General features: G+C 38.3%; 2 protein-coding genes across 2 annotated transcripts in view; one reads left to right on the top strand and one right to left on the bottom strand.

Moving 5' to 3' along the window:
* Nucleotides 1-317: 317 nt before the first annotated feature.
* On the top strand, nucleotides 318-6877 carry MED4 (mediator complex subunit 4). Its single transcript, XM_014306906.2, has 7 exons — nucleotides 318-415; nucleotides 1923-1989; nucleotides 2340-2510; nucleotides 2882-2939; nucleotides 3908-3994; nucleotides 4825-4956; nucleotides 6100-6877. Exons 1-7 carry the CDS (start codon nucleotides 318-320, stop codon nucleotides 6270-6272), a joined length of 786 nt encoding a protein of 261 aa, XP_014162381.1. The 3' UTR covers nucleotides 6273-6877.
* Nucleotides 6878-9474: 2597 nt separating this feature from the next.
* The window catches only part of NUDT15 (nudix hydrolase 15), a 2759-nt gene continuing 830 nt past the window's right edge, over nucleotides 9475-11403 (bottom strand). Inside the window, exons 2-3 of the mRNA XM_005420821.2 lie at nucleotides 11295-11403; nucleotides 9475-10771 (exon numbers count right to left, since the gene is read on the bottom strand). Of these exons, the coding sequence (XP_005420878.1) occupies nucleotides 10626-10771; nucleotides 11295-11403 (255 nt within the window). The 3' untranslated portion in view covers nucleotides 9475-10625. The remainder of the gene's footprint in view (nucleotides 10772-11294) is intronic.

Below are 11403 nucleotides of genomic sequence, written 5' to 3'. Positions count from 1 at the left end.
CTGGTGCTGCGCCGAGGCTCGGCCCGGCCCTGCGCAGCGCTTCCCGGTGCTCGTCCCAGTGGGAAAGCATCGGTGGTTTGCAGAGAGAAGGAGCAGCTCCCTTTTTCTCCCGCTTGCCTTTGTCACTTGGTTGAGACCTGCCTTTTCTGTGAAGTGCGCACTTACACATTTTAGGCATTTTATTAGTCACTGAAAAATATGCTTAAGTCAGAAATACGTAGATGGTGTTGCATGACATCTGCTGTTCTGGTCACTGCCTATATTAGTGCTACATTCATTCCAAGTAGGCTGCAGAGCTTCTCTTCAGAGTGACAGAAATGCTCAGATACATAATCCAGGGTCTTGAGTCCTGGCTGGTAATCCCCACCCAAGTTGTCGACCATGTCGTGGAGGCACAGCTGGCAGTGAAGTTCAGGTAGTTCCTAATTATTTTCCACACCTCGGGGAGAGCAGGAGCTTAGGAAAGCATTTTCAGAGGGAATAACCTGTGCTGTCCATGTGGCTCGGTCGCTCAGTGATTACCAAGAGGAGGATAAGCTATTGGTGAGTTGCTCTCCTTGTGTCTGGTTAAGCTTTATCCTCAGTCACAGATTTTATTGTGACATAAGGGTTGCTGGAGAGCATGTGTTTATGGAAAAATGAAAACAAACTTGTTCCTTATCTAAATTACTAATTTTTTTTGGAGCGCTGGGACTACCACTTTACCACAGTGGAGCCACAGCAATGCTCAGCAGCATTTAGTGAATATTCCTGTTGATCAGCAAAGTGTTGCAGCACCCTGGCCTTTCTCTGTCACAGTACTGGTTTGATGGTAGGGGCAAAAATTAAGCCACATGTCTAATCTGTAGCCTTTCTGTAGTTTTGAATCTACATCTGTGCATTATCTGGCTGACGTAGGGCAGAATTACAGCACCCTGTGACATCACCCTTGATGGTGGTACCTGATCTACTTAAAATGGATTTGCTGTTGCTCAGTGTTGGTCAGATGGAATAAAGCTTTAGTAACAGTGACAAGTTTCTTTATTCTCTAATTGTTTAAAATCATAGTAGTGTTCAGGAGTGACCAAGAGACATAGACCAAGATCAGAGCTTTACTGGGGTTTTTTTTGAGACATTTCTGGCTCCACTGCTGTATTACTCACACACCCCACTGAGCTGCTTACACTGGACCAAGCAAATAATCAGTACTTCCAAGGGCAGTGTTTCCAGATAGACAGATACTCATGCTTAGGGTTGAACTGCCATTCAGAGCCTTAGAAGCCAAATAACTTTGCTGAATGTACAGAAAATGCCTTTTTGCATCATGGTACACAGAGGTTCTTGCTGGTTTTTCAGAACAGTGTCACAGTGTCTGGATATCTGGAAGAGTGATCAAGAGGTCTGTTTGAGAAGCACTTTTAGCACCAGAAAATTACTAGGGTTCTTTTATATTTTTTGTGTGCACAGCTAATATACCATTGTGGAAAAACTTGTTGTAAAAGTAGTTCCATAACAGACTCTGTTGGTATTTGAAAGTGTAGACTTAATCGCTCTAAATTACAAGTATATTGGGGAAAAAACTGAGAAAAGTAGAGAAGTAAAACAGTGACAACCCTCTTGCAACAAATAAAGGTAGTAGAAGAAGGGTCTGAGGGCACTCCATTATGCTGTTTCTTCTCTTAGTTACTGTTTATGTCTTTTATGGTTTAACAGGAACTTAGCACATTTCTTGAGTTCAAATACATGGGGGCTTCATGAGCTCAAATAACAAAGAAAAAAGTGTGCTTTCTTGGTTGAAAAATCCCTGCCCACACTGTACTATAAAATATAAAATACTCAGATCCATGAATACTTTTGTAATGATGCCAGTACTCTGGGTAATTTTGGGATGACTTGATGTGAGAATGCCTTAGAAAATTGTTCAAACTGTGTTCTCCTTTCAGGGAACTAATTGAAATTTTGGCAATTTCAAGAAACCAAAAGCTTCCACAACCAGGAGAGGAGAGCCAGGTAAGCTGCCTTTCTGAATTGTGTTTCTTTGGGTAAGCATAATGCTTTACTTCTAACTTTTTTCCATTCTTCTGCTTGTTCTTACTTTCTCCCTTTTGTCCATGCCTATATTTGAGTTAATGGTCACGATGGGGCTTTGGCCCTGCTGCAAAGGCATTATTGGTTTCCCTGTTTTTATTCATTTTTATGTGCTTCATAGGCTGTTTCTGCAAACAGGAAGAAATTTTGTTTCGTTTTTCATTCAAACAAAAATACTCCTATGCATGCCATTTGCTCTTCTTTGTAGCATGACTGAGGGTGTGTTGTTACTCTAGCCAAATTAAAAGTTCTACAAAACTGTTGTTCAATAGATCCTGGAACTGCTGATTCAGAGAGATGGAGAGTTTCAAGAGCTAATGAAGTTGGCAGTTGATCAGGGAAAAATCCATCATGAAATGCAGCTCTTAGAAAAGGTAGTAGAAAAGCGGGATAATGATATTCAGCAGCTGCAGAAACAGCTTAAAGAAGCAGAGCACATACTGGTAAGTTCATAATGATGTGTTTGCTTTTGAGCATCTTCTTGTAGAAAAGGCAGTTCTGGGCAAAGTGGTGTTGTGTTAGTTTGTGAAGATTTAAATATTTAAAACTTCATAAGAGCTTACTAGTTTGGGTTTTTTTCTCAGTAGTCAAAAACTGTTTAGTTATCATGGTATTAAGTTTTTTTTATAATGCTAATTTGCTTCTAAATCTACTTTATTTCAGTGTATTTTGAAAATGTTCACAGGAGTTTCTCTTCTAAAATGCAATTAAATTAAAGGGATTATTCACAAAGCTGACTTTATGTAGATGTTTATAAATTAAAGATGCATTGAAGGTTTGGTTTCCTTTGTGGGTTTTTATTTTTTACAACTAGGCAACAGCTGTTTATCAAGCAAAGGAAAAACTGAAATCAATTGAAAAAGCACGAAAAGGTGAGTATCCATAATTGTACATACACGTAAATGCAATTCTAAAGAAAGTTGTAAGTGAGCTCAAATTGGGTCTTTTTTATTTTTTAAAATTCTGCTATCACAGATTTCAGATGCTTTGTGTGTAAACAAATTTCCATTTAGTTATGAAACTGTAACTATTTCCTCAGAATAAAGACAGCATTGAATTTTTTTTTGTGGCAAACATATTTTAATATGAAAGTGTCTCAGCAGTCTTCTTGGACTGATAATGGTATATCTGATTACCTAAGTGTCTTACCAAATTGCCTCAGGAGGTTTGCTAAGGAAAGGAAGAGAATGTTTGTGTGTTTACGCCGTGTATTTTGAAAGACTGACTAGCTGGTGGTACTAGATTGTAATTGTAGCAATTCCTGCCATTCTGTGGCACTCACCAAACTAAACTAACTTTTTTTGGAGGGGGAAAGGCATCTTCTTCAGGTAGTTTTGTTTTTTTTTTTTTTTTTTTCTTTTACAGTGTCTTCTATCATTTTGTTATGCCTCTTTCATCTAGAAAATCAAGGAATTTAATAAAGTTTCTATTAATCTAATACAAGCACATATTTGGAAGGACTCTTCTGGGTACAGTCTATAGTTACTAAACGAACAAATACAACTTCTTGCTACAGAAAATTTTATAGTAAAGCAGGAGCTGAAGTTTTAGACATTTTTTTGTGCTTGTCAAGAACACTTATTTAAGAGATTGTTTGTGGTTTTCACAAAGTTGGAGAACAATTGACATTGAAGGTGTTTTGTACTTGTGTGTGTAAAATCAGTTCACTGCAAAGCTCATCTTTGCATAGATTGAGAATCTTCTAAACAGTCATTGCTTTTGAACCAGGCTCTTAATATTTGACAAAATCACATTTCCAGTCTTTTAGATATTGGTGGTGAATATTCTGAAATAATTAAATCTCTTGAGAATGCAGCAACATTTTTTTCCATTCTTCCAGGTGCCATTTCCTCTGAAGAAATAATTAAATATGCCCATAGGATCAGTGCTAGCAATGCTGTTTGTGCCCCTCTGACGTGGGTACCAGGTAACTGTTGTATTTATGACAGTAGTTTTTTTTTTTTTATAGTAAGTCATGGCTAATATCTGCTCTTAAACACCAGGGTTGGTTTATTAGAATAACATTGTTTTCAGCTGTTATCTAATATCTAATATTTAATTCTAAATATTTGGTTTTATCTAAAATGGATATCCAAAATCCTGTGGACTTCACATACATCTCCAAAAGGTTATGAAACTGTCTGCTTTCATTAACAGACTGCCTCCTCTGTTCTTCTTTGTTTGCCTTTTTCCCCTGAATGTTTACCCTGATTATAAGTCAAAGCCAAGTATGCTAAAGGCTTTTCTATGTGTTTGGTTGTGTTTCTTCTTGCCCCTTACAATATTCTTTCAGAGAATATTAGTAAACAGTGGAGGCAGAAGCAGAACTTTTACTATGACATGTTTCAATTTTGGGTACTACCTTCTTTGTCCAAAATGAAAATGTGTTTGATCCAATTCCTGTCCTTGCTGTTTAGCTGTGAAGTAGCAGGCTGAGCAAAGATATCTTTTAAACATGATGGGTTTCTTTTTTGGTTTTTTGGGTTTTTTTTTTTTGTTTGAGTTGCTTTGGGTTGTTTGGCGGCTTTTTATTATGCTTTTTCTGCCAAGTTTGAGTGAACAAACAAGGTCTGAGTGAAAGACAGACTTGGATTTTAATAAAACAGGTTAGGGTTAGGGTTTGGATGCTCATTACTCATCCAAACAACCAGAGTATGGGTTTTTTTAGTCATTAAACTAGGCTCTGAAGCTAAAGATAATGTCTGCAAGACAATTGTTAAATATTTCAAAGCATTATTTTTCTTTTTTTTCTTAAAGGGGACCCACGTAGGCCATATCCTACAGATCTGGAAATGAGAAGTGGTCTCTTGGGTCAGATGAACAACCCACCCACCAATGGAGTCAATGGACACTTACCAGGGGATGCACTTGCAGCAGGCAGACTGCCAGGTAAGTGAAACTCAGTTTTGTTATGTTCTTCTTTATTGCTTATAGATTCACAGCAGTTATACATTTCCCTTAGCAAAGGCAAATCAGAGGTAAAGCAACGAAAATTGTGGTTAATATTGTTCCCTAGCAGTGAATACCTAGTAAAGGAAGGTAATTAGGAGTTGCATATTTTTTGTGTATGTTTTAGTAGAGCCCATTCTGGCTGGCTCCTTTGCCTTAGAGGATGCAGACTTGATCCATTTACTTTTGAGCGCTGTCTCTATAAGAACTGAAAGGGATTTCCAGGAATTTTAGGAATTTTCCTTGAGAAACTGGAAAATGTAGGATTTAAACTCCTCCAGTAAAATTCTTAATTGAGTCTTGGGCTCCTCTGTCAGGTTAAACACTCACACAGACTGTCAAGGTAAGAGGGAAACATTGATTTACAAGAAAGTTGAAGCTGCCTGGGCATTTTGTGTAGGGATGCTGAATCTGTTGGTGTGTGGAGGCATGTCCTGAGAATGCTAATTATGGGATCTAGTCCTTTTGGAGACTCCTGCAGAGATATCCAGTTACTGAGTCCTTAGTGAATGTGCAGGCCAGTTTCTGGACTGCTCAGTAGCCTCCTAACTTTGAGGCTGCTTAGCACACACATTCAGCCTGGTTAAACAGCAGGCTGGTTCTAGCATTGAAGCATGGCCACACAATGTAAAACACTAGCTTCCATTCTGAACTGCTTTCCAGGCATATTTGGATAAAGCGTTTTTCTCTGAATTTTTATGTTCTGCCTGAATTTTTTTATCTAATATTTTAATCTATTTTTGCATACTGACAGACTGTGATAATTTTCATTACTCCCAGTAGTTGTGAATGCTGAATCAGTTCAAACTGTGCTTTGAAGATGAAAAGCTCAGTATTGAGTATGAGTTATCAAGAGCCACGTACATAAATGGGCCTCTCTGGCAGAGCAGACTTTTACAATTATAGAATTGCTCCATCATGAGATGTTTTCCGGCTGTTTCTGGAGGGTTTAATCTGTCCAAAATTTAGAAAGGATTTCAAGATTTGTTTTGATTTTATATTGAAGTTCTGGTTGAGCTGTCATGTTGAATTTGTCAATATACAAAACTGAAAGTTTTCTTGATGATGCCTCTTTTTTTCCAGATGTGCTTGCTCCTCAGTATCCTTGGCAGTCAAGTGATATGTCAATGAACATGCTACCTCCTAACCATAGTAATGACTTCATGCTGGAGCCTCCAGGACACAATAAAGAGAATGAAGATGATGTAGAAGTTATGTCAACAGACTCCTCAAGCAGCAGCAGTGACTCAGACTAGGTACAGTATGGGGGGGGACAGTATCCCTAGTAGACCTTTCCTGTGGTGAAGGTAGGTTAGATGCTGTTTGTCACAAACTGCAATATCCTTTTGTTACACCAGCAGCCCTGTGTAGGGAGAAGATAACAGCTGTCTCAGAAATAGGGTGACTAATTTAAAACTATGGACTACAGACTTGTTTTTTTCCTGTTAGATGTTCTGGGAGCTGGGAGAAATGTCTGGGAGCTGTCTGCTGGGGAAGAGATGTCAGATTTTCAGTGATTGTGTAAATGTACGTTTGCAAGAGATGTGTAAATATATATTTATATATATGTATTTACTATACATTAGATGACATAAGTTCCTGGGAAAAAATGTGTAAGGGGAATCCCCTTGTATGTTTGTTAGTAACTTTACTTTTTTGATGATAGCCTTTTCTATGCCACAGAAATGAAACATGAAGTTTGTAATGTATCTTTTTTTTGTTACTGCCTAAATCTGTGTTCTTGATCATCTGTGTATCAAGGACAAAATATGGCAATAAGGTGTAATAAAAGAGTTTGTAATTATTGTAATATATAATGAATGATTTGTCATAAATAAACTCAGCTTTGATCTAACTTCAATTTTCCAAACTTGAATCTTAGATGAGTTGCCATTAACTTCAGTACTCAGCACATTTTATCCCAGTATGTGGTTGAATTCTGACTGAGTTTCAGAAGTTTATACTCCATTTTCTCCTATGCAAAATGCCCAGTCAGCATTAGAAGCAGCTGAGGAGGAGTCAGAAGTGGAAAGCCTGTCCTTCCTTTTCAGGTGAGCCCTTCCAGGTGCACACAAAGCTGGGCAGACCCTGAAGCAGTGAGTGCCCACCCTCAAGGCTGTCCCAAATACTTGGTTAAGTGTCCTGGGACCCTGGAGATGACACACTGTGGGGCATGGTGCAGGTTTAGCTCCTTTCAGATCAAAGTGCTCAAGGATTTTTTTGTCCTTGTCATCTATAATTTTTTCAGTTCTTTGAACCTGCTAATTTGTTTACTTTCACAACTACATTTCCTGCATCAGCTGCAATGTTGTCTTTCCAAAGGCACTTCCCTTGGCTTTCCTTTCCTTCTTCTGTTTTGCTTAAGGAGTCATTTTATGACAGCTGCTTTTCTCTTATGTAACCCTCTGATAGAATTTCAAATCTCATGTGAACTGTTGCTCCTGGCAGGTAAAGGTTTCTGTCCTGCAGCGCAGCTTCCTGCAGCATAGATCAGAATTCTCTTCCCTTTTCCATTTTGTAGATTCCTCACAGGAAGTATCTGATGAATCAGGTAATTCCTCCTTTGCTCAAGTAATCTTTCAAACATTGCTGCCACCTGTGACCAATCTGTACAAATCCCATCAGGCTGTAGTAAGAAGGACTTAAGTCACATTCAATCACATAATACGGGGCAGTGGGTTTTGTTTTCAGGGAAATGGGGAATTTTGGTTTTGTCTCAGCTGTTCCTTTTAGAAGTATTTTCAGAGTTATTAAACTGTCACCTCTTTCACAGCTTAAAGTTATTAATATACATACATACTGTAACCTTTATTCAGTATCATGTTCTCCTCTTGGGTGCTTATCTCCAATATCTTTCCTCTTTAATTCACATTAATCCAAATACATGGATTAATGTGCCCTGTCTCAGTCATTCTAGTTAACCTTGCCTACCCCTTTTCTAGCTCACATTAGTGATCAGAATCATACACAATATTATAAAGTTTCTTAATGCTTTGTATAATGGGATTAGTATTTTCTTTCTAAATGCCCCTTTCTTAACAGCACACAGACATAGTCCACCAGCCTCTTTCATCATCTGACTTACAAGGACATTCTTGAAACAAAATACAAACACATGTAATTAAAACTTATGGGAAGTGTAGTGTTACAGTCTACTCAAAACTCTTCTATGGCTGTATCTATGTAATTCACCAACTGAAATATTGTGGAGGTGGGTGATTGTTTTCAGACATAAGAGGGAACTGAAGCAATGACCACTTCTTTTTCTGGCTTGTTAGTTACTCTGTTATGGGATTAAATGGAACCAATATATTACATCTAATAAACAGGTAAGGCAACAGCTCTGCCCACTGTTCACTTAGCATAAAATCAAACTCTGGGTTTGATCCTAATCAGTTTCTTGGCATCAGTGCTTCAAACTATGTGCAGTTCAGGAGTATGCTTCTCAGTGCTGGCTAACTATAATGCCATTTTAGGTGAATTCTGTCAGTTACAAGCAGTTCAGTGAACCATGATATGATAAGTGAGTGTTCTGTTATTCAGTGGCTTAGATATGTACATAATAGATTTTCCTATTTAGCAAAAGTACCAAAAATCAAAGTAAAGACTTAGTTGAAAGGACTGAGTCTTGGCAGCTAAAATCGACTGGGAACCACATTTTCAAGGGGAGGGAACTATAAATGTGTGATACATACAAAGTTATTTAAGTTGGGGAATGCTGACAGCTGGTTGCAGTAATGCACTGTAGTCTTTTAATCTGTCAATTTTGAAAAGATACAGAAATGCTGACATATGGAGATACTGTTGTGTCCTCATTTTAGTGTCTACTTGTGTATTGACAAGAAATAGAATGTATATAACCATTAACAAAATATGCCAAGAAAGTATTTATTGCATGACAGACCATTTTACAGTGGTCCCTGTTCTCTCATCACGACCTAGATGTTTTCTAAAATTAAAAATTGTACTAAATAATTTAATTTTTTTTTCTTCATTATTCTTTGTGACAGATGGGCAGGACATCTGTCAACTCTTCCTACAGCTTCTTTGTTGACAGCTGAATGGAATAATTTTCAGTGTACATAAGGTTGCTTGCAGGAAGCAAATCTCCACTTTTGAATAGAAAAATAAGATTTTTACAAAGTTACAGTAGCAAAGGAATTTTTGGTGAAATTTCCCATTTCAAGACGGCTGTGTAACGTTACTTCTTTCTTCACTTCAGAGAACGGGTGTCTGTCCTGAGGGAAGTTGCACATAATTAATACTTCAAACTCTAAGCAGGAGGATTGCCAGGGGCAGTAGCATCCTTATGCCTCATCACTCTGTCTGTTTCTCAGCAAGAAGAGCCATCTCCATTTTAAAAAATGTATGTTCAAAGTAAGGAAGAGCCTTAAATCCCTCAAGCTGATTTCTTTTAAGAACTGAGAAGTCAATTCATAATTCCAGGCAATTTTAATCTCTCAGTATTGTGCCTGTATTTTATTTAAAAGCAATTAAAAATATCTTACAACATTTTTGTACAATGAGTATATCTAAAGGGAATAGACAAGAGGTATGCTATAAAAGAACCCTGACAAGAAAAAAAATGAGCCAACTAGTGATTTGAAGGTTATATCTTAAAATTAATCGCTGCTATCTTAGTGACAACAGCTGGAAAAGAATCAAAATTAGTTAACAGATTCTAGAAAAATTAAAAATATTAACTTCTTGGTTTTGTATGTACTGATGAGTACTGTAATTTCATTCACTAACAACCTAGTCATTTAATCAGTCAAACTGAAAATTCACAATTTTACCAAATCTCAGTAGCCAGCCATACAGAACTACACCCATGTGTGCAGTTTAATACTGACAACTCTTTTTAGCCACTAAGTATGATTTTTGCCATGGAGCTACACTTATAAATGAGATTTGTGTCAGCCTAGTAGAGTAGGCACCTCTCCATTCCAAGAGTTCAGTAGCAAATTCAGATCAGTTGCAGAGATCTGAGACATTTATGCAGATAAATTCAATGTAATTGAGGCTCTAAACAGAACTCTGATAACAACTGGCAAGAAGGGTCAGGGAATTTTCATTCCCTGCAATAAGTCATGACAATCTTTTCACATTTATAATACTCTTTTGATTTTCAAGTGTATACTGCTGTCTGCAGGGAAAAAAAGCATTGTCTATTAAATGTAACTTTTGCTCATGACAGTAGCTTCATAAGTGAAGCTAAGAGACAAGGCCAAGTTTTAAAATTGGTCCAATAATTACAGGAAAGCAAGTTTAAATGAGTAAGTTTTGCTGCAACTGCTTTTAAGTGAGTAAGCTTCCCCAGCTAGTTCTGATTTCCAAATGGCTGGTCATCAATGTAAAGACTAACTAGATAAAACACTGAGCTTTCTGTAAAAGAAAAAGTTAATTATTAACTACTAAACCTAGAAATGGGTCTGGAATGAGAGACAACTGTCATGTGAAATATGGGAAAAGCACTGAAACAGTTGGCATGTTCTTCTTTGGGAAAGATAATATTTTCACATGGGCAGGGTGAGCACTTTGTATTTTTTTCTTTTACACCAAAAAAGCAGGTCTGTCCTTTAGTTTGTTACATAACATACAATTTGTTTTTACTCTAATTGGTGACTTCCCGTGTACCCCTTTAGATGATCGAGCTCTTCTGTGAAAGGATTGTAACCTTGCTCTCTTAAACAGCGTAAGGCCCAGAAAAGTTGATCTGCTGGAGGAAATTCATCCCATTTGACCCATTCCCAGCCTGTAGGGTAAAAAAAATAAAAAAAGAAAAAGGAATAAAAATCTGAGTAAAGAATTAAGACAGAACCTAAGGAAACAGCATGAAGCTATGGCAGGAGATGTTTAGGCTGGATGTTAGGAAAAGGTGGTGGGGCACTGGAATAGGCCCCATAGTGCAGCCTGACAGAGCTCAAGGAGTGTTTGGACAACTCAGGCACAAGGCGGGATTGCTGAGGTTGCCCCGTGCAGGGCCAGGAATGGGATTTAATGATGCTTGGGGGTCCCTTCCAACTCAGGATATTCTTTGTTTCTGTGATATAACAATTCTTCCTCTTCAAGTATAGATGGATCATATAGAAACTACCAATACAAAGATAAGTGACAGAGTCGTTTTGCCTGAGCAGCTTTTTCATTTCCCAGAGAAGCTGTGGATGCCGCATCCCTGGGAGCGTTCAAGGCCAGGCTGGATGAATCTGGGAGCCACCTGACCTAGTGGGAGGTGTCCCTGCCCGCGGCGCGGCGCCTGGAACTACATGCTTACTCACCCTCGTTCTTGTCGGGCTCCTGGTTGCGCGGCTCGGCGCCCGGCTCGGCCTCGCCCTTCATGAGCACGGTGACATAGTGGTAGCGCTGCGACGGGCACGCCGCGTTCAC

Source organism: Geospiza fortis, unplaced genomic scaffold, assembly GCF_000277835.1.
Source record: "Geospiza fortis unplaced genomic scaffold, GeoFor_1.0 scaffold194, whole genome shotgun sequence".
Classification (NCBI taxonomy): Eukaryota; Metazoa; Chordata; class Aves; order Passeriformes; family Thraupidae; genus Geospiza; species Geospiza fortis.
This window is presented reverse-complemented; position numbering and strand designations above follow the sequence as displayed.

Excerpts from the sequence above, each read along its gene's own strand:
- MED4 (XM_014306906.2), top strand. The coding sequence starts at position 318 with ATGCTCAGATACATAATCCAGGGTCTTGAGTCCTGGCTGGTAATCCCC. Across the intron at positions 1,990-2,339 it reads AACCAGGAGAGGAGAGCCAG|ATCCTGGAACTGCTGATTCA; the intron begins GTAAGCTGCCTT and ends GTTGTTCAATAG. Across the intron at positions 2,940-3,907 it reads AATTGAAAAAGCACGAAAAG|GTGCCATTTCCTCTGAAGAA; the intron begins GTGAGTATCCAT and ends CCATTCTTCCAG.